This window comes from Brienomyrus brachyistius, chromosome 3, assembly GCF_023856365.1.
Source record: "Brienomyrus brachyistius isolate T26 chromosome 3, BBRACH_0.4, whole genome shotgun sequence".
In the NCBI taxonomy this organism is placed as follows: Eukaryota; Metazoa; Chordata; class Actinopteri; order Osteoglossiformes; family Mormyridae; genus Brienomyrus; species Brienomyrus brachyistius.
In genome coordinates, this window is record NC_064535.1 from 17,113,003 (window position 1) to 17,139,925 (window position 26,923).

The 26,923-nt window shown below is 41.1% G+C and overlaps 1 protein-coding gene across 2 annotated transcripts; it reads right to left on the reverse strand.

The window, feature by feature from the left end:
- Positions 1–614: 614 nt before the first annotated feature.
- Positions 615–26,923, reverse strand: tspan15 (tetraspanin 15). Of its 2 annotated transcripts, none has more exons than XM_049009083.1 (8): positions 26,716–26,923; positions 16,502–16,687; positions 15,054–15,128; positions 11,452–11,547; positions 8,863–8,979; positions 6,503–6,553; positions 5,474–5,590; positions 615–2,007 (listed from the first exon to the last, which is right to left on the reverse strand). In XM_049009083.1, exons 1-8 carry the CDS (start codon positions 26,728–26,730, stop codon positions 1,852–1,854), a joined length of 813 nt encoding a protein of 270 aa, XP_048865040.1. In that variant the 5' UTR covers positions 26,731–26,923; the 3' UTR covers positions 615–1,851. The 2 variants fall into 2 exon arrangements, with proteins under 2 accessions (XP_048865040.1, XP_048865039.1); XM_049009082.1 differs by having other exon boundaries at positions 26,547–26,918.

The window sequence follows — 26,923 nt, forward strand, 5'->3', positions numbered from 1 at the left end:
CTTCACCACCCATTCTTCAGCTGTAAATTCATTTAACTTGCTGTCAGAGGTCTGGGGCCACAGAGCAGCACTGAAAACAGATCCAGAGAGAATGCACCATTCTCGTAATTGGCCGTCAGTCTCCCACAGGGATCCTCCTAGACGGCTCAACAGTGTCAAGAGCAGAAAGCAGTGTTGAATTGCACATGAACATACTGTGTACAGCAGCAAAACTCCCAGTTAGCACCAAGAGATATAGCAAGAACTTCGCTGTCAGGGAATTCACTTCCAAGTTTTCAGGAGTTTTAGAGGCACCAGAAGCTTGCAGGAAGGTCTTAAGAGTCTGGCCAGCAAACAGATGAATTTAGGGTGGGTTATGAGGGTGGGGTGGATGGACCAAGGTGCCCAGTTACAGAATTCAAATATGGACATGAGCACTGAGATGTCAGGCAGGGAAGGCTGAAGGTATAGAAAGGTGTTCAAAGCAGACAAAGTGAGAGACCTTGGAGGTACCACTGTGGGAGTTTTGCATATACTGGGGGGGGGGGGGGAGAGGCATGTGTTCTGTCCATGGAACGTGCGAGACGGCCAGCAGGAAGGAAGAATCTTCCAAAGACGTTCACTGAGGCATCCCAGAGGCACTGTAAACATTTATTTTTTCCATTTTCTTGCATCCACAATACACCTTTACATGTCAAAGAGTCACTGAGGAATTACAAAAAGCAGATGTAAAAGTAAACAGGCTAAAACCCCACGTCATACTCGACTTCGATAGAAAATAAAAATAGAGCACTAGGCAGGAGTACAGACTCCACAGTATAAAAATATTCATGTTACCAGTGTTGATATTAGAGCTATTACAGTGCAGTAGAGTTTGTGCTCTTCAAAGCACAGCAGGAAACATATTAACCAGTGTGCCTGACAAGAGGATCATGCTCAGGTCTGAGTTAGAGGCAAATAAGCAGGCATGTAAACAAAGAACATTATGGGACATGCCTTCACCAGAGGCAGATGAGGTTTGATGTGGCAACATCCACTCTCAATAAGTACATTGCAGGAAACTCCATTCCTGCATCACAGCCCTCTGGCTTTCCTGAAAGGAGGACCCATTCTGATGTTTGCGGAGTGCCAGTGCATACAGAAATTACTTTCACTAATCGGAAACCTCACCCACATCCTTACTAGGTTCAGTCAGTTTATAGATAGCTGTGATGAGCACTGCCCGAGAAAAGGCTGCAGAAACAGTGAATTCAGCTTGCAGATCTCCATACGCAAGTTTACCCAAATTACACGGGTCTCTGCTAATTCAGAGCCACTTACAGCAGCACACGGAGCATCTCTTTCTATGGGAGTGACCCCCTACAGACACATCGCATGGAGTGCTTTTAAAAAAAAAAAGATGGCAATCAAAACACTCCTTCACTTTAACGTGCAGATACACATTTTCTTGCTGATGTTTGCTGGGCACTGCTGATGGTGCAAATGGGAGTGTTTCGAGATCAGGCCTGTAAGTCCTGCTGCATATGCTCTTTTTAAATAAAGCAGATTACACCCATAAATTGCCAAAAACACAGGCACCCTGAATGATGCCCGGTTCTTGCTTGCGCGCTCAAAACCCAGCGACCTGTGACTTACTTACCACTTCTGAGAGTTAATCATATGAAACGAACCAAAATTTAAGATTTGAAAAAACCAATCCCACCACTAAGACAAAAAATAGAGATACACCTGCATCAGGGTGTGGACTCCCATCCTTGTTATAAAGCAGACTAATTCCATGTTAATGAACAATGGCCCTTACAAAGAGGAGCCTAATATTTACATGTACAAGAGGAAATTAGAGGCATCCATGCAGGTCTGTCAGGCCTAGGCTCAGTCCAGCTCGGGCAGACACCGGCAGCACCGGGCCAGCTTGCCCTGCTTCCGCGCCTGCCTCTCTTGGAGTAGACTGTCCTGCTGGTAGCCGTACTCAGTGATGGCATCTTCCACCCGAGTGATGTACAGCCAGCTCACGATCACACCGAAGAACTGCAAGGACAGAGACGGGGGTTATGCATCGTCCGTTCCCTATATTTATCCAAATAGGGAAAATGAACCAATAATTTCTCAAATACAGACAGCGGAAGAAAATGCTGAGCATGAAAGAGTTTGTTCTTTTTACTTGCAACTAGGGTTGCAATGGGGTGGAAAATTTCTGGTAAATTTACAAAAAATTTCCATGGGAAATAAAGCTGAGGAATTTTGGAAATATTGAGCTTGACATAAAACAGGCATATCAAGTAAATGGATTTCCTAATGAATAGAATGCTGAATTTTGTTATTTATAGGCTATAACAGGTGTCTATAATAATGATCCGAGTCCGACCGTTTCAGTGTGCTGTAGAACTCCATGCGTGCTATCAGATACGACAAAGGTGGCAATTTGTATGAATAATACAAAGAATATGACAACATAAGCAGTGTGATTTGATGCAAATGCTTTTTGGGGGCGTTTCTATGCACACGATGGCTCACAAGCACTTGGTTACACAGCGGTCTCACGATTAGTGCCATCAAGTTTGGTGTCTTGTGATTCTGATAAGTGTATGATTACTGTGTCAAAGGGTTCATGAGTTCTTGGTTTGCATTGCGCAGCGACCAGGTCCCAAAGGTTAAATAATCAATGAAATGATGTTAGCTAAAAAAATCTTTACTAAAACTAAATGCAACAAATCTACAAAAGGTCTATGCCTGTAAATTGGCTGGACAATTTCTCTTGTGTTAACCCACCGGTGTCGAGGGCATCGTCAGCGATGCCACGTATCTTTCTCATGTATTTCAGTTCATAACTCGCTGAAATCTTATTGTAGAAACATAAAAAAAAAAAAAGACTAAATCCGTAATCTGGCTTCTTTTCAAGATGTCAATCGTCTGAAGTATTAAAGTTTTTAAAATTAGGTTGAATCAACAAAAAAGTAAACCATGTCACCTTTCTTTGTTTTACCTGCATCGGGGGCGTGTAGCACTGCCCTCACCTTGAAGATTGCTATTTGCATTCTAAATAGCCGCATTAGCACGTATTTAAACCGCATTCGTATGGTAATTTGATAAACAACGCAACGGTGAAATGCCATCCAGATACATCGCTGTCAGCGCCATAAGGCGGGGGGTATGGGGGTGTGGCCAGGTGTGAATGGCTCATGCATACACATGAAAAAGTTACTACATATTCAATGAAAGAAGCCAGAAATAGTGACATGTTAGATTTTTCTTATTTATCCAACAGAATGTTGCAACTACACCATTTGGTCATCCTGATGTAACAAAGACTTTGGTGATCAGATATCTGGGATCAAAACTGCCAGCATTGCTTACTATGTACTTTTATAATGTTCCTGCAAGTGTTCCAAACGGCATTTGGCAAACGTCTATACTTTGATGTCAAAATTACAAACTTCACATAAATCTGACTTATTTACAAAGTACACTAAGATTAAGATGAGTTTAATACCAAAACAAATATATAAGAAATAATTTGCCATGAATTAAGTTTATGATATTGAATGAAATGTGTGACTATGACTCAGTGAAAGGGTGTTCATCCAACCCCTAAACCCCAGAGGGTTAAACCAATACTTGCTGTCGCATGTATGTTGGTTCTGCCCAATATGAATACACTTTAGAGAAACGTCTCCACTTTCCTTTGACTCATTAAGGAAAGGTATGTACAATTTTTTTTTCTTGGAATTGTTTTGCCGTTTGTTCGACTCACACTGTTTACGCAGACTTAAGTGAATTTGACACCTGATTGGAGCATATTGTAAAATGATGGCCTTTTTGTAGAATATACTCTATGTAAAATTTCCTGGTGTTGGTTATTTGATTAACATACAAGTTATGTTTCAGTTATTTCCTGAGCAACAAACATTTCCAAGTATTTAACCCTTGAATGTTGAGGTACTGTCTCAGTGTTCCACAAGTGTATACTGCTATAATAAGGTCAATTTATGCCCTTACTCTGCAGTGCCCCAAAATACTGAAATATACTTTTAAAGTTTTTCAAAACATTTTCCTGGAAATGGATGGTCTGAAGCTGTCCGCTCTTAAAAAAAAAAAAAAAGAAGCAGTAAGAACACACTTCCTCCTATGTGATGCATAGAGTGGTCTAGGAAGCATCAAATATATAGGATGTCTTTTTTTGATTTGCCTTGAAATTGATAAAGACCAATGACTATCTTAGTCTTGAGTCTTCAGTTTGGTATATGTGACAAATATGGTATGCTGCATTTTAAGTTCTTTTCCAAATGGTTATAAATGTTTTATGCATTATTTGATTTAAGTAGTGCTGTAAACTTCAGTGAAGGGACGTTTCTAAAAATAGCTGCTGACAAAAGAACAAAAAGCAAAGTCTTGCATCTCCTTTATGTTTTTATTCTGCTTTTTAAATTAAAGTATGCTGCGAATGTTGGCAAAAGAGGAACCGATTTCTGTTACATGGGAACCGATCTGACTTGAAATGTAACCATTAAAATTTTGAGTTTGCGTGCAAGAGACCAGCATGGTTTTCTGAATTAAGTTTGTGTCCATGTCCTTCAAAATGTCTAAAAGCTCTTCTTCATTATTTAAATTTCCTTCACCTCCCATTTATTATTTTTTAGAGGCATTGTGATGATATTTTGGCTGAAGCATTTTGAAGAGTCGTATAATTTGAATTAAACGCTGACTGTGTGTTTGTTATTTGCCATTGCCCAGGCACCTTGCATAGGCAGTATGTTTACATTATTTAACTTTTAAATGTAGGCCTATGCATTGAGAAATTGTGAGCTAAAAATAACTCACTTTGTTGGAGATGGGTGTACCTTCTTACAAGAAAAAAGCTATTTCATTTGAAATGTGCATTTTCATGAGGACGGACTTTCATATATTTATATAAACTATGCTTTTTACCATTTTGAAAATTGAATAAATGTATAAACAACCATTTGAGGACTGAAAATTAAATTTGGAGTAGTAAATAAATGGCTTAATGTTTTGAATGGTTTCAAAAGCAAGAAAATTAAGGCAGCAATTTGCATGGGCCTTTCTATATTGGCAGAACTTAAGAGTTAAATTAGAAAATATTTACTTGTATTTAATAAAACAGCTTAAAATTACGTTGCTTAAATTTAATAGTTTTTCTATAATAATTTTTGGTTGAAATGTAGCTGAAAACAAGTTCATTTTATGTAAACAGCATGAAGTTAACTTTAAAAGATCCATTAAAACTTACCCTTTTTTTTTTTTAAAAAAAAAAAAGGTAACAGCAGAATTTTTACATTGCAAGGGGACAACATGGGATAAGGAGGGGACAGGAGACGACAGGGGGAGGGGACAGGAGACGACAGGGGGAGGGGACAGGAGACGACAGGGGGAGGGGACAGGAGACGACAGGGGGAGGGGACAGGAGACGACAGGGGGAGGGGACAGGAGACGACAGGGGGAGGGGACAGGAGACGACAGGGGGAGACGTTCGCACCTGTGGAAACAGGATTCCGAGCAGCAGCCCCGCCATAATCTTGTAGTTATCCATAAACCAGATGAAGACTGCGTCAGTGCAGCCACGAATGTAGATGATGTGCTGCAGCTGCAGGCGCTGCAAGGAAGGAACCTGGGTCAGCAAACAGGTCTGGTCATTACAGAAAATGTTGTGAGGTTGTGGGAAAAACAAATCCCTCTCTCCCTTCAACATATTCAATCTGTCTGTTCTTCAATTTGCCACCAACTGCATCACACCTCACATCGATCTGAGGATGTGATATGGCCTTTAACCTCTGAGCTGAAGCACAGGACAGAAATAAAGTCTTTTAATCAGATCTGAACTACCCCACCAGAAAATGTTCACAACATCAGAATCCCACTCTCTGGATCAGTCACGCAACGTAGCACACCAAATAGGAGTAATACAGACAAACACACAGGAGTAATAGCAACTACTCACGTTAGTTAACAGATAACAGTCGACTTTGCTGCCACCCTTGTGGATGATTCATGAGCCAAGCGCATTCATGAGGCAAAACATTATGTGTTATGGTGGAATGGGAAGGCAAATAAAACATGACCGCGATATGAAGAACAGTGCCAGTAATTTAGAAGGATTTTGGTGATCAGTTGTCATTGTTGAAACACCACAGCACACAACGAAATGTGTTGCATTTACCCCATGTGTGACGTCGTGACATAGCAGGGGGCAGCTAATGCAGTGCCCGGGGAACAGTGCTTGGGAGCGGTACCTTGCTCAAGGTACCTCAGGTGTGCCTTGCTGGTCGGGGATTTGAACCAGTAATCTTTCAATTACAAGTGTGCTTCCATAACTATTAAGACACCACTGCCCACAACGGTGTCTTAATGTTTTTTTTTTTTTTGGGGGGGGGGTGCACAGTGTGGCAAGCTCAAACATATTCTGAAATAAAGGATTTGTTACAAAAAGAACAAAAAGACAGTTGGAATATCAGTCATATTTAGAGGCAGACATGTTCCAACACTAGCTCAGGAAATCACCCCTTACCTCTTTCTGGATCACCTGGTACCCACACATAGTGTTGACAACTTCCGCCGGCTGAAACACAGGGAGGGGAAACAAACACTTCCTGTGAAGTGTATCTATAATTCTTTTGGCAGTAAGATGACATTTAGATCATAAAATCCACTACAAACTCCATTACGCTTTTTCCCTTGAATGCAAGGCAATGTGCAGCACCTGTGGAGGCACAACTGAGGCCAATCACAGGTGACTCCCCTGCCTGTCACTTCCTGTGACAGTGCTGCTGAGAGGATCATCGTTCTCCTTCTAGATAATCTGACACATTGAAAACAGATTCTCAGTACAGAATTACTAGGCCCCACACCAAACAAAGACAGCATGAACATGCACAGGGACAGCACACAGGCCACCAACACTCACTGCATTACTAAGGCTGTACATTTCTTAGTGTTCACACCCAAAGGCAAAATGGTGATTACCGATTAGCAACACTGTGCCTCACAGAAGGACATGATTATTTGCTAAAAGTCAACTTCAACATTTTTAAAAAGATTGCCACTTTACATAGAGCAGCCATTGAAACTTTGGGTGCCAAGATAATTGCGAAGCAGACTTTCACCTTTTCAGAATGATTATGATTCACTCCAGTAACATAAACATGAAGTGGATGGGTAGTATCTCTCACTGCTCAGTTGATACATATAGAAATGCTGTATTCCATTCAAGTTCACCATTCGTATTGCAATCAGTTATCCCATTTTCAGAAATACACTAGTGACATACACAGCAGCACAGAGCAGGAAACAGATAAAATTCTGCCACAACCACACAGCCAAAGATAGGGAAATATGTTCAGATCCACACATTTGGCTAAATGGCTGAGTTACATCCATGTACTCTGCATTTATTTGAAGACTGGTGAGCAGGCTTGGGTCTCTTATTTGTCTATAATTTGTCTTTTTTTTTTTTTTTAAACTGTTGTTTTCAGAGTTCGCAATTTTTTCCAAGAAGCCCCCCTACAGTGGGACGTACCATCAATGGGCCAGATCACATTTTAGACATGCTTTCAGGGTTAACACAGCTCAGAGCAGAGACTCACAGCAGCAGCGGTGGCCATTTGAAGGGGACGGAACTTGGATCTCAACATGAGAAAGAAATCCTTCACAGGCACAAGTGACTAACCTGACAAGCTGGTCTCAGAAAAAATGGTTCAATCACCTGACTGCTCAAGAGGGGCTCAGCTGCATTTATGTGAGGTGAATGATGAGTAAATTCAGGGGGTAACGGCTGAGCCCTGGCTGCCCACTGCTAGAGTTTCCCAAACAAGCCAGACCGACAGATCTAAACATAAGCTTTAAAATTAAGCAATAACAAACTAGGAATGTGGTTGTACTCCAGTATATCACGGCAGTGATTTGGTTAAAGACAGTCACACCAGTGATATATTGGAATACAACCACATGACTGAGTATGTTATTGCATTTATACAACAGTTTCAGTAGCATTTATAAGGTAACCGTAATAAGATACAACCCATTGTGTTTACGTACTTAAACATTTACGGGCCTCCACAAAAAAAAAATATATATAAAAAAAAAAAGTTCCCGTAACATCAGCGAAAGTAGAATGGGGAATTGCGCCCAAAGCTCTCGCATACTCGGAAAATTCAGTCCATAACCGATATAGTTTCATCTAATATCACCGGTGTCAGCAGTGACAGAAGCCAGGTTATTAGCAAAATAACATTGCATTGTAAATAAAAACCGTGCTGCAGGTCAAATAAAATATTGTAGTGCTCGAGTGGCAAAGAGATCATGAGGCTGACAGCAAAAGTTCACTTATTAGCAGACTTATTGCATGACAAAATGACAGCTGTAAAACGAGCGAGAATAAAGAATAAATGCTCCAACACACACAGATGAAAGGCCTTTAAGGAGACAAGTGGATAGAGGAAGCAGGAAGCGCAAGGAGTCTTACTCCAAGAATTTCAGTTCGCAGCTTATAAGAGCTTACAATTCCAAATAGATGAAAATAAATCCAACAAAATGGAATACATATGGACCTTTAATTTACTCTCTATCGATGTTCATTATTGAAACAGGCAGAAACGTGGGCAAGTTCTCAAAAGGCAGAAATTGACAATCAGCCCAGCACCGACTCCATGTTTATACAAGGCATATGTAATGGTTTTTAGATGCACCTGAAAAGCATAGCAATATAGCTGATGTGAAATGTCTGAGTGCAGTTATACTCTGATAACCACACTCATAGAAGGCCTCTTGTCCAATCAGATTTCTTTGTTAGTTCCAACTGTTGTATAACACATGGTATTAGTAAGTGGTAGTAGTAACTCAGGCTTAGCACATGCACCCACTCGTACGCACCTTGCTGGATACGCAGCACGTGTAGGGGACACCACAGGCTAGGGGCCCTGGGGCGGAGCAGTTATGGTACATGTTCACTTGCCAGTCAGTGAACTCCTGGCCACCACAGCACCTGAACTGTATGTAGAGAGAGAGAAAGAGAAAGAGCTGGGGAGCCGGCAGGGAATATTAAGGAAAGAAGTATACATTCAAAAATAAGGTAACAGATGCTCTGTGCAAACCGAATAGTGACTGCATTTTGCTGATTTTTTGTAATTTTACATTTCTTTGCCATACATTATGGCAGTACAAGCTTCTCTGATTTTCACTCCTTTCTCTGCTTCAAATATGAGTTACTGGGACTGTACTGTAGGTGTGGATCCACACTAGAGGTCAGGTCGGGGAGCATGCGCTGATGCAGCGCATTGCTGCACCCACCACATAAAACTCGAGAGGATCCCAGCTGGCGATCCCCCCCCAGGCGGACACGGTTCAGTACCACACTCCAGAAACAGCTACCCATCTGCCGCAGCCAGGTGTTACATGGGCGTCCCCTTGGCCAGGTCCAGCCACTCGGGTTCTCAGCAATGAGGATCCTGTGAGCCGGATCACCCTCAGGGAAATGCGCCACATGGCCGTAGTGCCGTAACTGACACTCCCTTACAATGCAGGTAATGTGCCTCATTCGGGACTCCTCTAGCAAGTCAAACCAATGGTATCCAAGGATTCTCCGAAGAGACACAGTACCAAAGAAGTCCAGTCTTCGTCTCAGGTCACTGGATAGCGTCCATGTCTCACAGCCATATAGCAAGACAGGGAGCACCAGTACTCTAAAGACTTCGTCCTCTTGCAAATATTTTGGAAGCGCCACACACCCCTTTCCAAGGTAAATAAATCTATTGATGAGATTGACAATCACTCCGCAGACAGATGCGCTACTAATGACTGTGCCCAAGAAGTCATTTAATGCCTATATCTTGGTCTTTATCCTGGACACCCACAATCCCAGACACTCAAACCTGTCGCTCAGTCTATCAAGATCCCTGATCAGAGCCTCCATTGACTCTGCTAAGATCACTGCATTGCCCGCAAAGTCAAGATCAGTAAATCTTTCTTCACCAACAGATGCCCCACAGCTGCTGGTCCCCACAACCCTGCCCAACACCCAGTCCATACAAGCATTGAACAGAGTAGGAGCAAGAACACACCCCTGGGGAACCCCAGAATCAACTGGGAAGAATGCAGAGGTTCTCCCTCCACTCTGCACAGCACTCACAGTACTAGTGTATAGGCCGGCCATGATGTCCAGTAACTTCGGGGGGATCCTGCGAAGTCTCAGGATGTCCCACAGGGCAACTCGATCAACTGTGTCAAACGCTTTACATAAAATCGACAAAGGCTGCAAAGGGCCTCTGCTGATACTCGCACTTGGGCTTGATGAAAACCCTCAGTGCAAGGATACATTTGGTGGTAGACTTCTTAGGTGGACAACCAGACCCAGTTCCTGACAGGCAAGCAAGTGATCACGGATCCTGAAAAGGATGACCCTAGCAAGGACCTAACCTGACACTGAAAGCAGTGTTATCCCCCTGTAGTTGCCACAATCTGGATGACCATCCTTCCCTTTCCAGGTGGGACTATCCCGTTTCAGTCAGTTGGGGTGGTTCCTGCCTCCCAAATGGCAGCAAAAATTGCCTGCAATGCAGGACAGCCTTACCGCCAGTCTGGAGAAGTTCACCCTGGATACCACAGATCCCTTTGGACTTCCCTACCCGCAACTGATTCACCACCCAGGCAATCTCAGTGAGACTGGGTGGTTCACAGCTGATTGGAGGATAAGCCTCGAGAACAGTGAACCCCGAGATGTCCAAAGTCCTAGCCGGAGGGTCAGCTTTAAACAACTGCTCAAAGTAGCCGACCCAACAGGTCACAACTGCAGTGTCATCCGTAAGGACTATTTCATCACCCACTCTGACCGCAAGTCTCACAGGAGTAGATTCAGATGTGCATAATGCTTTGATTCCACCGTAAGAAGGACATGGGTCACTAGACTACAGGTGGTGTCAGCTGTCTAACAAATGCCTCCTTACGTATTTGCCCTCAGAGCCCTAATTCAATTGAAATATATTTACCATTCATCTAAAAGACATTTTGATCAGTGAAAAAAAGCTGGGGAAAAAAAAAAAGCATGGCACCCAGCAAACCGAACATGCATGGTACATAATGCAATGAGATGAGGGTTGATAACTTCAACATATCATACACATATGATACACAAGTCATTGCAGCAAGCTTTGAAATAGAAGTGCAACATGCCAGACCTGCAAAAAGCCAGTTATTAAAGCAGACCGTCACCTGGAAGTCTCCAGGGACACTGGCAGTGAACAGGAAGCATTCACAATGTCACTTTCAACCTTCAGAGCATATGAGCCCTGAGCAGTGTGTCAGATCTGCACTAGTGCTCTTCAGAGTGTGTTTACCTCACTCATTGACGCACTAATTACACTTTAAAAATGGCTCGCACCACTGGGCTAAACATGCTGGTTTAAAGTCCATCATGCTCCAGGGACAGAGCCAAAGGTTCAACTCAGGGTAACATGGTCACTGTACCTTTCTCTGGATGAAATCCATGATATTCTTGAAATCCAGATCGTCGTAGTAATTCACCATGCCTTTCCGGATATTTTTGTTCAGCAGGTCCACGGTCTGCAGGCAGAGCAGAAAATGTTATGTGGGCACAGAAAGTACACAAAATTCAACCATTTGAAGGAGGAACATTTAAGGAGGAGGTGGAACTTTTGTACAAGAGCTGTCACAGAAATATCTTACACATGGACAGTGACTATGATTTGCCAAGTCGGTTTGTCCTCCTGTAAGCGACTACTGTATAAAGACTGTAGACATTGAATCCCAAATGCAGAGCACACATCACTTAAACTCCCACGAAACATGACTGTTCCTTTCCTCTTTGGGATGGGCTTCCCTTTGAGTGCACTTAGAAAGCAAACGGAGATCTGAGCTTCTGATGAGGCCCCCTGGAGTCCACATAGTGAAACATGGTGCTGTGTCAGCATAGCCAGAACCAAAAACAGGCTGGGAACTTGCAGTCAACACAAGCAGCCGACATATAGAGGTTTTCTTCCATCCAAGACTTGGCACCTCAACAATACATTCAGATGACTGAGGGGCGATGAAACATTTATGAAGGAGCGTGTGACATAGCTACAGCTGCCTTATCATCCACAGCTACATAATCCTGCTTTAATTAAGCATCATAATCAAAGACTTCATTGGGACAAGAAATGATATTTGTGAAGGGACTACTGGAGCTAATTAATGCGATTAAGAGACCAGATCCTGAGTCCCTTACTTTTAGCACACAGCTGTTATTACACATCTATATTACACATGCATTTTATATTTCACACCACCTGTAACAAAAAGAGCTTAACAGCACTAATAATTCCTCATTAAGTCTTAACAAATGAAACAGAAGGCTAATCTATACACAGCAACACAAAGAAATAGGGTGCTGCGTTTATCTGAATGTCTGCAGTTAAGTGTCCCTTAAGCTGCAATTTAGCTCAAATACTGCACATCAGTAAAGGCCAGAAGAAGCTATCCATCAATCCATCCATCTTCAGTAACCGCTTGTCCTGTTCAAGGTCGCGGAGGGTCCGTAGTCTATCCTGGAAGCAACGGGCGCAAGGCAGTGAACAACTCAGGATTGGGCACCAACCAACTGCAGGGCACACTCACACACCATTCAGTCACATGGACACACCAAAGGGTAATTTGGTAACTCCTATTAACCTCAGCATGTTTTTGGATGCCTGTTATGTTGCTGGATCTGATCAGTATATGAAGTACTGCCTCCACATCATATAGGACAGCAAGATCCTTAGAAGCAACCAACATTAAAAGACATGCAGAGGAAGGCGCAAGAGAGCAACACATGGAGCAAGACGTATTTTTCAATGCTCCCGCAGAAACTTTAACAATTTAGTGACACCTGTTTGCAGATGATGTCATACATAGCAGATCCAGAGCACTCAATCCCATCCTTAAGGAACATCATCTCTAACTATGGTTCTCTCTCTGGATACAAGGTAAATATGGACAAAACCATGTTATATAGACATAGCAGGCAACATTCCGCATGAGTTCAAGCTTCAAAGTGGGTTTACAGTTGAGGCCAAAATTATTAGCCCCCCTGGAATCAATGAACATTTTCCTAAACTTCTTCCCAAAGTTTGCAACATTGATGAAACTTGATATAATCAAACATCCACCAGTGCTATTTACTAGCTTTTGATACATTTTGTAATATAAAATATATTTTTAGTTTTGCTTTATGTCAAATATAGTAAAAAATGGGGTGGTCAAAAATATTAGCCCCATGTTAATGTTTGCTTTCAAAACACACCTACACTAATTAACCAATCAGCTTTGAAACAACACCTGTGCAATAAATTGGCTTCCTAACACTCAATCAGCATAAAAAGACTCCCAAGGAACAGGGCTCTTGAACACACGAGAGGGACTACTGTTACTGACCATGCCAAAGACAAAGAAAATCAGTCTGGAGCTCAGAAAGAAGATAGAGGCTCATAAGGGGCAAGGCTACACTGCCATTTCCAAGCGATTCACAGTGACTATAACTGCTGTACGTTGCATCATTGCCAAGTACAAGGAGACAAATTCTGTTAGAAACAAACCTGGCCGTGGCCGTAAGCGCAAGATTTCAAGAACTCTGGAGAGAAAAATAGTCAGAGATGTCAGCAAGGAACCCCGGACATCTGCCAAGATCATTGTTGCTGACCTGGCCTCTTCTGGAGTTGATGTTTCAAGGAACAAAGTAAATGATTTGATCAGTTAAAAGTGGAATTCAAAATGCAAAACAGATTAGATATTTACAACTGAGGGACTTCGTAGCGAAACATACAGAGTGGAATAAAGACTTGAACCCTACTCCAGTTGAAGAGCTCTTAATAAAACTTAAAACAAGGAGCGAGGAAAGTAAAGTTCTGCCGTGTTTATGAAATATTTTTAGACACGAGTCAGACCAATACAACAAAGGTGAAGGAGAAATGGGAATCAGAAATGACTACAGATATTTCCTCCCATATGTCCTGAGGTATATGTACAGAAGCACATTTATTTACCAACTCGCATATATGGAGAGAGTATAAGTGGAAAATAATGAGATTTTTCCATACCCCAGGAATTATGGCTAAGATGGGCCTAAAACTCAGAGTTTAGAGACATTGTGGTACACAGACAGCAAACCACACACACACACGTGCCGAGGGACATTGACGGAAGAGCAGATAAATATTTACTACATATACTACTAACAGCAGCAACTACATGTATCTCAATTAAATGGCTACAATCTGACCCCCCAACATACAGTTTATGGGTTGAGAAGGTAAGGGAGATATATCATATGGAACTAATAACATATTCCATGAGACTTCAAAAAGATATTTGCAATAAAAGATGGAGTCCAGCTACTACCATACTAAAACAATAGGGTATTTAATCCCGATTTAGTTTTTTTTCCCCCCTTTCAATAGGTATTTCATTTCTGTAATAGCTCCTTTTGCTCTCTTAATTTCTCCTTTGTCTATTGTTGTTTCATTTTTTTTATTATTATTATTTTCTCTTTTTACCTTTTCCCTATATTTTCTAATAAACTACCCAAGTTATATTTTGTAATAGTAAAAGGTAAAGAATTGAATTTAAAATTTAAAATGTAACTTGTATAACCTGTTAACTAATAAAAAAGTAAAAAAAAAAAAAAAAAAAAAAAGACATGCAGAGGCTTCCGTTATCAGCCATGGTGCCGTTTATCCATTAATACAGGGAAGCCCACCCCCCTGCCCCTTAAACCGACCCCCTCACCGGATGGTACAAGTATAAACATTTCTCTTGGGAGACAAGAGGGAGCGAGGCTATGGTATGGGACCTGGGGGCCATTACCACTCATTGGGTGTTAACCCAGAAGGAACAGGAAGTGCATTCCTGTTGACCGGCACTATCGGTCAAAGCTCATGAGACGCCCTAAGCGAGCATCACCATCCTCTGCGCCTCAGCACCCCAGGGGATTGTCTATGGACCAACTAGGGATTGTCTATGGACCAACTAAGGATTGCCGCCCCCCCCCCCCAACATGGGCTGAACAGAGCGGTGCAGACTCAGAGTAGTACCTGGTGGCGGAAGGCGATGGCCAGAATGCCACCGAGGAGCTCCAGAATCAGGCAGATCGTCAGCGTGTAGAGGAACTGCGTAGAGGCGGGGGTACAGAGTGGTTAGGAGATGGCCGACGAGGGCTGGTTATTAAAGCACCTCTCAAAGAATACCTCCAGGGCACTGCATGCAAACCTGACCAGGATCTTTACACAGAGATATGTCACAGGGTGTCACAAGGCCCCATAACACAACCTGCTAGTGGAAGACTAATCCTGCATTTGATTATATCTCTCAGAGTTGGAAGTCGGATAAAAAACATGAAAAATGTCACTTCCTGTCGGAAGCACACCTCCTTTCTGGGGTTGATGTTGGACAGAATTCTGTTGTCCGAGACTTCCCTGTGATGTCATTTCAACATGGCGGCTTACACAGAATCAGAAAAGCAGTTTCCTCTGGGATCAATAAAGTTATGCGATGAATGCCATAACACAACACAGGCAAGAATAATATAAAATAAAATAGTCTAGATAAAATCCAAATAGAAATCTGTAGAAAGAAAACCACAATATGAATAGAAAAATATTGACCAGTAGTAAATATTGCACATGAAGACAACTGCACATAACATATTGAAGTGATTAAATGATTTAGCTCCCATTTAGAGAACATAATATGTTGCACACAATAATGTCTCAGTACCTGATTTCAACATGGCGTAAACAGTAAATATTTTTACTAAATTTAAAAATATTTTCTAACTGCACGTGGTCAATTTAGAGAATACCATATCATGGTCATAAACAGTATTCTAGCATGCAATATCAGATTTTAGTGTCTTGTTTATTTGTAGTTTGCATCACAAAAAAGAATCGCTAGGGATCTACCAAAATATTACAAAGCTTTTAATGTGGTTTGACTAGTTTGTGTTTGTTTGTTGTCTCAGAAAAAAGAATCTCACTCCAAATCTGTTAAAATATAAAAAGCGACAACACACAACAGTGTGTTCATGGAGGCAGCCATGTTTGTTCTGAGATGTGTAGCTCGAAAGGGAGATTGCGTGACGTCACTTTCGACCACCTTGGAATTTACGACTTCGGAGAGATAATTGAACGCAAGATAACTCTCCTTGGCAGATGGAGGCACTTCTTTCAAAAGATGAATAGATAGCACGTGCTTATAGAACTCAATCTGTTCTGATTGTTTATTTTGAATAATAAGGAGCCTCCATCTTGAAGTTCATAAAAGAAAACTGAACTTGTCTACAACATCTTGCCACCATGGTTGAACCATATGCTAATCTTTCCACCCACTGAAAATGCATCGTCGCTTTGAGTGGTTACTGAGTGCCCTTTATAAAAACTCACTTCAGCCCAATAAATCTCCCCAGTGTCTTTGCCCTGGGCCACCATGGTAAAAGGAACCTAAACATCAGGCACTAGGGTCTGTCTAATAGGGATGCTCTTACCACTTTAAGTAGACAGAGGTTGTCCCTGAGAGAGGCCAGCACACCAATAAAGGAGATGAAGAACATGACCAGCCCCAGGACGATGAGGATGATAGCGGGGGCCAGAAACACACCCTCCAAGGTCTTGTAACGTTGACGTTCCACCTCTGCATAGATCCCAATGGCCAGGATGAATCCTCCAATCAGCTGTGAGCACATGAAAATGGAGACATGCATTAGCCACTCCTAACCACTCAAAGGGTTCTGTATATACCTTAATTATGAAAAATTTCTATTAAATAGTATGTTGTTTGGTAAATTATTTCGACTCAATGGTCTATGTGTTCTTTGACTTAACAATATCATGCAATTACTAAGCTTTTGGGGAAAAAAAATGTTTACAGTGGATTTAACTGAATTCAACAGAACAAAAGGGGTGGAGATGGGTGCACTGGTTTTAAACAAAAACGGGAGCATCATTACATTACAAAATGCAGCACAATAATTCTCAATTGTTTTGAAAGTCGCTGGAAGTGATTAAATTAAATTTGATTAAATTGCCCAGCCCTAATACGTTACATCCAGTAGACGAGTTTAGTGGTTGTCGCCCAAGTATATTTCAAAATGTAGATAAAATGGTGCCTATAAACACATAAGCAATGCTTACGTTCCACCTTAAAGATCAAGTTCACATCCAGAAGTACTCTTTCAAATACTAAATTAAGCCAGCTTATTTCTCTCCTCAACCCTTACTGAAACTCCCTGGCTGTTGCAAAAATAACTGCAAAAGCAATTAAGCAAAAAAAAAAAAAAATAAAAAATAAAAAAAAAAAAATTACCCAACAGCCAGATTCTGTATCACCTTAATAGAAGCACATACAGCCAGCGATCCTCCCACATAAAATGGCAGCATTTCAATTGTACCGCAATATACAGGCTGATTATCAAGTCGATCATAAATAAACAAACTTTCTATCACATGTCTAAATGTCTCTTTTACACAGGTGGAGAGAAGCAGTGATTGTGAAACAGTTCAAAGAGAAGTTCCATCATCACCGTTACGGACCTGGAGCATGGTATTGGTGGGAAATAAGTGTCACGGCCTACTGATGGCTTAGACAACAGAGGGAAAATAAACAAATAAAATTTAACAGGTCACAAGGGGAAACTAAACAGAGCAACGACGGACTAAAGAACAAAAACAAAGGCAAGCACTAAACTACACTGAGGCCTGGAACTAACAAGGATGGACAGGTACCGAACATGACAAAATCAACCAATCACTGAAGGCACAGGACAACGAGCAACAGATGGGCAATTAACACAGGCACTGGAAAACAGACAAGGCACAAGGGAAATATCTAATATTAAATCAGTAGGCATGCAACGATGAATCACGAATCGGTTAAAAATGGATGGAAATGTATGACGATTTAAACCGGCTGATGTGGGAAATGAATCGCTACTTTAAGAGTACTTCACTAAACAGAAAAACTGCCGTAATATTACATTTGATTTCACGACGTCTGATGTCACTGTGTATTCACGTCGACGTTGCACGTTACTTTTTGGTTTTGACCGAACACCAGATGGCGAGCGAATTTGAAATTGAGGACAGACCCCCTGATCTTAAATTGCCGCTATGGCAGCATTTCAGCTTTCCTGTAAAACGAAAATGGCGAGAACAGCACAGACAAACTGCGTGCAAACATTGTAAAAGACTGATAACATACACGAATAGCACAATGAACATGCTTCAGCATGTCCACCGGCACCACAGTGAGCACAATTCACCACCGCCAGAGCGAAGATTATTAAAAAGGGCAAACCACGCTAAAAAGCTGCACATGCAAGCCTTAATATAAAGCGTTACCAAATAAACTAAGTGCACCTTCTTAATGCATTCATTATGCTTTTATAGAACATTCATAAGCAGCATTACAGCTGTTATGATGTAAAGGTATACATGCATAATTTCAGAATACATTATGAAGGTGTACTGAATGTTTTATGAATGCAATATAAAAGCATTATGAAGGTGCAGTTAAATAAAAATCTTCAAATAATTTCACTTGGATTTGGTTTTTTTTTTTTTTTTAAGTATTTTATTGCACACACTTGCACTGTGAAGAGGACAGTTTAGAAAGATAGGAATATTTGAATAAATTTGTCTGCAGCTCATTCTGTTAAGAGAAAATCGTTTCGCGAACTCAGAATCGTGAATAATATTGAATCGAGTTGAGTGTGTCGTTACATCCCTACTAATGAGCACAGAACTAAGAGCTACATGAAAACAAGATTACACTAGAAAAAACAAACAAGTACAAAACAAGGAAGACAAATCTAGAAGAGGAAAATTCAAAAGGAAAAACAGAAAACACTAGAGAACAAAATATTAAACAGATGCCTGAGCATCAAACTAGCCTGAACCAGCCTTGAACCCATAGCCAGAGGCCCCATGGATTCTAAGTTGCATGTTCAACTCCCCAAGTTATGTGGAGGCCCAGAAAACATGGAAAGCACACAAAGGTGAAGGACAGAGCAGGAAAGGCAGGATAACCAGCAGTGCCTGGGGAAAGGATACAAGAAGAGGAATCGAGGGCACCAAGTCCGACACCACCATCTTCTGCCTAAGCATCTTTTTACACTTTATTTAATTCACATTCCAAAGGAAGAGCCTTTGGAGAGTCGCTGAATGTGCCAGTGCCACATTTAAGGATTTTGTCTAAATTAGGAACTGGTCCTTGCTGCTAACCCTGTAAAAGGTTTTAAACCAAAGGAAAATCACTATGTGACCCGTTTCTTTATTTCCTACCTACTAGAGGAAGGAATCATTTTCTCCACCAGTGGAATTATAAACCGATACCCCATGCATGGGCCAGGGTATGAATATTTGCACAACCATCCAAAGCAGACTACTTTAAACCTCATAGGCTTAGCAAAGCAGAGAACACCACAACATAACATGCAAGTCAAAACAGTTGTAAAAGAGAACCGCAAGTAGGGATGTTAACTAAAACCCCTAAAACAAATAGCTGCCAAGAGTGTTGCCAACCTAGACAGAGCCTAAGAGACAGTAACACTGCCAAATGCTTAAGCTGACACTCCATACACAAGGGGGCACTCAAAAGGTCACCCCATTTCCCATTTATTCTAAAAAATAAATTTGATAAAAATGCTTCATTAGTTTGACATCAGTGACATAGGAGAGAAAACAAAAGGCTTTAGAAAGTATGATAGACTAAACTTACAGAAAATATATTTCAAATGATAGAATTACATTATGAAAAATGTGAATTTGATCTTGATTTAACCTTATCAATTGAGAATCCATATTTAATATTTAATCTGCAGCCTGGATTAAAGCAATCCTAGTAGCAAAAGTGATGTCATTCAAGGTGGGGAGGACATTGTGGATAGGGATGAAAACGTAAGAATTTACTATGAATACTCCCCCAGCACACAATGAGATGTAGGAGGAGGGACAAAGCGCGGATTGGGATAGGGGACAGGAGATAGAGTTAGGGACAGAAATAGGAATTGCCTTAGAGATAGAAAAAGGGAAAAGGGCTTAGGTTTAGGAATAGACGACAGGGCTGGGCGTAGGGAACAGGATTATGGATCGGGAATTGGGGCGATACAGGTAGGGATAGAGTTAGAAAAAGGGGATAGGAGTATAGGGAAGAAGGTACAGGTTTCCCCCACTATATGAAAAGTAGTGTTCCTATGAAACCTTCAGAAATGAAATACACAGCCTGTATTGAAAAGTAGAAATGTGTGTGCCGTGTAGTTTAACTTACCAGAATCAATACAATAATGCATTGCTTATCAAGGATACATTCTGAAAAATGCATTGTTTGGCAATTTCAACATTATGAAAACAGAGTTCTAGTAATACTCTACTTATACGAAACTATACGAAATGGCCTACTACACCCATAGACTATAAAACTAAGAAAAAAAAAAGTACACTAAAATAATGATAAAAAGCACATTATAGTAAATACCTACAGTTGTTCATTATCAAGTATTATGTACGGTAACCAACTGCACAGTAGGTTTGTTTACACCAGCAAACACACAAAGTAATGTAGTGATATCATAGCACAATGCAACTATGATATGACTAAGCGATAAAAATTTTAAGCTCTTATCTTTTGAGACTATCACAATCACATGACGTCATGCCAGCATTACTCTATTCCACTGACATCAGGAGGACGTGAAGAGTGGAGGTGTGACACTCACAGCAACAAGGTCTGCTCAATATGAACACCCAGAGTGGTCCATTCAGAGCCTCTGGCTGGCTCTGGGATGCGCTTATTTTATTGTGCTAAACATTTATCCATGTACCATTTATCCTTAATTTGCTTGAAATTACCTGGAGTTTAAGTGTAAAATACCATCATTTGCAATTTAGTGATTAGTTGACACACCACAGCACACAATGCACGACAAAATGTGCTTGGGGGCGGTATCTTGCTCAGGATACCTTAGTGGCGTATGCAGGTTTGAATCCCCAACCAGCAAATCTTTCAATTACAAGTGCGTAGGGCTGCAGCTATCAATTATTCCATCGATTGAATCGGATAAGAAATACTATTGTTCTTTAATAAGACAAAAGTAACTATTCTTAAAAGTAATAACTCATGGGTTTCCTTTTTAGGAACATTTTTAATGATTGAACTCCATACAACTGACAAAAGAACTAAACCCTTTTAGTGCATTTACGTACATATTTGTTTTGCTTTAAGAGAAAACTCTTAAATGTAAAAATAAAATGTCAAATTATTAAAAAATGTATACATATATCTTAAACTAAGGCATAAATTAAAATGGCCTTTACTCTGTGTTCGTGTACATTTATAGGAGGCATAAAAAAAGTTCTAATAGGATTGTATCTCTTGAGGTAGGAATGCTGTGTGCATGTTCATGTGTGTGTGTGTAAGTGAATGAGTGAGTGTGTGTGTGTGTGTAAACCTTTAAAAGGAGCATGTGGCGGTTGGATAATTCAGTGTCTGAGTGTCACTGGCCCAAAGCTGTTGGGGGGGTGGAGTGAGTAATTTTTATGTTATATTTATAATATTATTCATATTAATCTAAATCTGCAAAACAATATTACTAAAGCCTTGAAATAGATCTAGTTGAGTACACCCCATGCTCCCCCTTAGACTCACCCCTGCACGCTGCAAGTATCACTGCGACAAAGTGTGACGGCTGCTGTCAGCCTGCTGCAAGTTGCCAAATTCAAATATTGTGTCAAACTAAGCTAACAGTTTATCTGCATACAAACAGCTTCTATTTTAACTTGTATAGCTTTTCTTTACCTTTCAGCGTGTTGAACAGCTGGTTTGATTATGGACTCTCGCCGGTTCTTTACCAGTAAAGGTTTAATAACGATTACAAGCACTGCTGTTTTCCTTCACTCCACCTGAGTTCACCATCTCTGTAACGGAACTGTCTCTTTGCTCTTGGTGTATAGACAGGCTCCAGCTCCATGTTAAACTACGACAGCATCATTTTCACTGTTGTGTTATCAGTGTTTTTATTGAGGAAAAATAGGGGCTGCTTGGGCTGAGTCTTGTCATACTTTTATTCACATATATGCATTTTATTCACATAAATACATTTCTATTGCAGGTCTATTTTAGCCGCAGATGCAAGTGAAACGCTCTTGCTATTGTTGTACTGGTTCTGCTCTGGACTGGATGCTTTCTGTTGAGATGTTGAATCACTGACGTTGTGCTACTGTGGCAAGCCAATTCGGTTTTACAATGGACACACTATACAGTATTTTCGCTTTTCTTTTGTTTGAAATGGTCCCAAACTTGACATTTTTTGTCTCTCTCTGAGTTTCACCATCTTCCCTGTCTTCCTCCATTGTGCAATCAAATCAAACCTGCTACACGTAATGCAGTTTAAGCACACTGCGACAGTTATCATCCGAGTGAAACACGGTGATCACTAAGCAGTGATCAGTGCAGATTACACAAAGCAAAGAATTTGCATTGAAGATTTTTTGTAATTGAGTTATTCGATAAATCGTTGCAGCCCTGCAAGTGCGCTTCCCTAACCATCAAGCCACCACTGCTGCATAGGTGTCTTGTGGTACTAAGACAAATTTGGGACATTAAATGTGATTTTGCACCAGAGATGTGACTTATTATGGGCACTCACTGAGATGAAGATTTATCAAAAGGTACGCATTTACACTGTGTGCGTATGTACATTACAGGCCAAAAGTTTGGACACACCTTCATTCAATGTGTTTATTTTCATGACCATTTACATTGGCAGATTCTCACTGAAGGCATCAAAACTATGAATGAACACGTGGAGTTATGTACTTAAAAAAAGGTGAAATAACTGAAAACATTTTTTATATTCTAGTTTTCAAAATAGCCGCCCTTTGCTCTGATTACTGCTTTGCACACTCTTGGCATTCTCTTGATGAGCTTCAAGACGTTGCAGTTGACTTACCAAGTCTTACACATTGCATGGGTTCAAAAGGGGCTGCATTCCTATCAAGTATGCTGGCCTTTCCATAAACAGGCCTTACACTGTCCATTTTATCCCTTTTATTAAAATATGAGTCCATGTCAGACACAATGCTTGGTGTCGCCACCGTTTCAGCCTTCAAAACCCTCACTTTAGCCACCGATGCCGCCATTTCCGCTTCCAGTTGTAGATGCTCCTTTTGCCTCCTTATTTCCTCCTCTCTCTTCCAAAGCATGCTTATCCTTTAACAACTGCTTGCAAGCCAGTAACGCAGCCATTTCAGCTTCTGCTCGAATCCGAGCAGATGTCGCAGAGGAACTACTTGATGCTCTACTTGTCAATCCAAGGACTTTGCTACCAACATTGGAAACACTATCATTTGGCCTTATGGTTACAGAAAAATTTACATTCTGCTCCTGATGCAGAGGAAAACAAAACTCATGCATTTCCATGTTAGGAAGATCTTCTAGAGGCTCATTATTAGGGATACCCTTTGCATCTTCCTTTCTTATGGGTCTCCCAACTACAAAAAGCCATTGTTTCACATCTTCAAAAAACCTTGATTATAATTACTGATACTTGCAAACCATGCATCTTGTTTATCCTTTTCCTCATTTGATAAGCGCATCAACGATTTATGAGAAACAACTGTATCTTCCCACCATCGTATCAGACCATCCAGCTGACAATGTACTTGTGAAGCATTATCACCACTTCTCATTAGCTCTTTTAAAGACAAGATCACCCTTTTGCTTTTATTCATTTTACGTTTGCATTTATTCTCAATCATTTCAATTTTAAATGCAAAACCCTTTTGAGTAAGAGCACCAGGTTGTTTTGGGAGTTCAATACCAGATTCGCTTGCCATGGAACCAGCCATTGATCCACTCATATGGCCATTCATATGCACAATGTTATCCCAACAGCATCAAGCTTCCGCGAAACAATTCAAAAGCAATGAAGCATTTCAAATGTCTTCATCCAAAACAGTTTGCAGTTTCCAAAGCACAAGCCACCTCCGTACACTACAAAAAAGGGAAGCAACTTAAACGTTGAGAAACAGTCCAAGAATCCAACAACTAGCAACACTTCCAAATGAAACAGCTCCGAACAACGTCTTAGCAGCTTCAAAGATTTTACCTGAACATACTTAATATACCGCTGAGTTGAGGGCCGCAATCCACACTGCTTCCATTAAGATTTCCTTTCCATTTCAGACAGAGCGCCATCTAGCTGCCAAGCATGTATCCATTCAGCCAATTTTCTGTTGACAACATTTGGGCAATTTTCATAGGGGGGGGGGGGGAAATTTATATTAAAAAAAAAAGTTGCTGAGGGGCTAAAATAGGGAGGCCCGTCTGACTCGTCTTCTATCCTTTAGGAAAGCCAGTCCGTATTTCCTTGTCAAAATCTTATTTCATTATTCGCCATTATACAAAACAAGAACAAGGCACAGGACATAGAATCACAAGTATTACCCAATATAGGCATATCCACCCCCTCTGCAGATCCATTAGCGAGTGCTCAGGCAAAAACCACAATTCAATGCACCCAACAGCACGTGATGCACACCCTCACTGTAAAATTATTACTGATCCCCCTTCCACCCCAAAATACATTCACATCTTCCCAATGTCACAGTGGAAGGTGTACATGATGTTGGTCCTGGCTGTGTAGCACGTTCTACGGCCTCTAAGTGAGCGGAATTTGCCATGTTTTCTTGCATCAGCCCAAACCTGCAACCATTTAGCGTGCTCTCGTAGGTACCGTCCATTTCTATGCAGATGGGCGCGGCTAATTTGTATACGTCCTCAACATTTAGTCTACATTTATATATACATACATACCATTAAAATTTTGAACATACTCTACACAGCAAAACCTGATCCACACCACCATTGACTTCTAGCTAAATGTCAGAAAATTGCACTAAATGTTCAAGTGGCAAGTGCAAAAATGTTCAGTACCTTTTCAAATGGCGCCCCATAAAAAAAACGCTACAGAGGATAGAGAGGTCAGCAGAAAATATAATCAGGATCTCTCTCCTCTCTGTCGCATACATTTACACTAAGTGCTGCATCCACAAAGCCACCAGGATTGCAGATGACCCCACACAACCCTCCCACATTCTTTTCTCCCTCCTTCCATATGGCAAAAGGTTCCTTTACTGCGAGGATGGGACAGTTTCTTCAGTCAGGGCGTCAGACTGAACCAGAAAAGAATCACGAACTGCATTTAATACGCCATTTATTATATATTGCACACTCCCTGTCCTGCTGCTATTTGCACTTCTATTAATATTTATTGCCATCTTGCTGTTAAAATACAGTACAAGTAATACTAAATCGGCAATACAGTTTATTCAATATTCACTCAAACCAGACGGTTGCACTGCGTAGTCCCGTGTTATTTCTGTCCTTTTGTGTGCGTTTTTTGTGCACCTTGGTCCTGCGGTACCTACTTCACTTAACTTCCTGATAATTAACTGAACATAGCGAAGAAGTTATCTGGTGCTAATTCTCACTTGAATAAAAACACAATTCTTCTTAAAAATAAATTATAGTGTTAAGCATTCCTGCAACACGGATATTGTGCTTCGGAAAGCCATTTAATGAGAAGCTTTACAGATTCAAACTGGTCAAGGCCAATCAGTTCCAGCCCAACGCAGACGAAGTGTTATTTAAGCTGCCGTATAAACAAGATATGCAGCAGAATACGATAGAGAGATTTACTCAGCGTGAATAAAGTGCTTAACTGGACAAATTACCATCTGCATTTATTATGTGCCACTTCAGAACGGACACCAAATTGTAAGTCAGACCGACTGACGCGCTGTCCTCTGCTGTCGACGCAGAGGAAGCGCTTTCCGGCGATCTGCTGCTCCCTGTTCATGGCTCCATATACTGAATTAAACTGCTGGCCTTTCGGGACTCGCAGTATTAAGGGCATTAAAAAAAGTTCCACAAATAGAATCTAACGTGCAAATTCACCGTTCCAAACGGTGAAATAAGAATGGGAATTTGAGGGTATACCTTCCTTAAAATGCCTGCTTTCATTTCCCACTTGCTCGCTGAAACATGAATCTGTTCAGTGCAAGCGCGACAAACACTGGCAAAATAACCATAATATTTCTTTAAAACAAGAACGATAATATCAGCATGTCAGTCAGCTTTACTTAGTCAAGCAAATGAAATTAAACCAGATTAAGACACGCTTAATAAAACAGGTTAATTTCAATCGCAAATTACACACGGCAATACAGATGCAGCCATATAGTGGGAGGCCAATCGAGTCAGCCGTCTAATCTGCTAGCACTTTCTTTTTTATACCATGAATCAACACTTGCATCAGCCCCGGTTCATTACGGTTATTATAAATAAACAGCCAAAGACATTGCCTGTGCACTCCTACTACTCGTAAATGAACAGCGACAAAGGCAAACTAGCAAAATGCAGTGAACTAGTCTGGGGTAAATCCACTACAGCTGTTCACTCGCTACAAACACACCCCGACACACGGAGACTAAGGCAAGATAGGGACTGAAGACGAAACCGGGACCGAAACTTACCCAGAACACTGTGGCGTATACGATAAGAATCGACTTTAGGAACAGGTAGGAAAACTTTTCGCAGTAGCGCACCTCGCTTGACATGTTTCAGCTGCTGCGTTCCCTACCGTGCAGCTTTTACCTCGGCGGCGTCCTGTCTTTACACTTCCTGCTTGTCCACCCTCCGTACCTGAAAGCAATCCATTATCTGTTACTCGGTCGGCCGGGGCAGTGCTTTGATTGATAGGGCTCTCTTCCAATGGGAGATCTGTTGCTTTAGCTGCATATGAATGTGGCGTCTTTCATCAGGCTATAAGAATCCATAAAAGATATCGGTTAATTTAAAACTGGCCACTGTCTAGTTTCTTTATAGTGTTTATGCTAATTAGTTGTAATCC

Coding starts and splice junctions, on each gene's coding strand:
- tspan15 (XM_049009082.1), bottom strand. CDS start 26,630: ATGTCAAGCGAGGTGCGCTACTGCGAAAAGTTTTCCTACCTGTTCCTA. Junction 8,980..11,451: donor TGGATTTCATCCAGAGAAAG/GTACAGTGACCA, acceptor CTCTACATACAG/TTCAGGTGCTGTGGTGGCCA. Junction 2,008..5,473: donor TCGGAATCCTGTTTCCACAG/GTGCGAACGTCT, acceptor CTGTCCTTGCAG/TTCTTCGGTGTGATCGTGAG.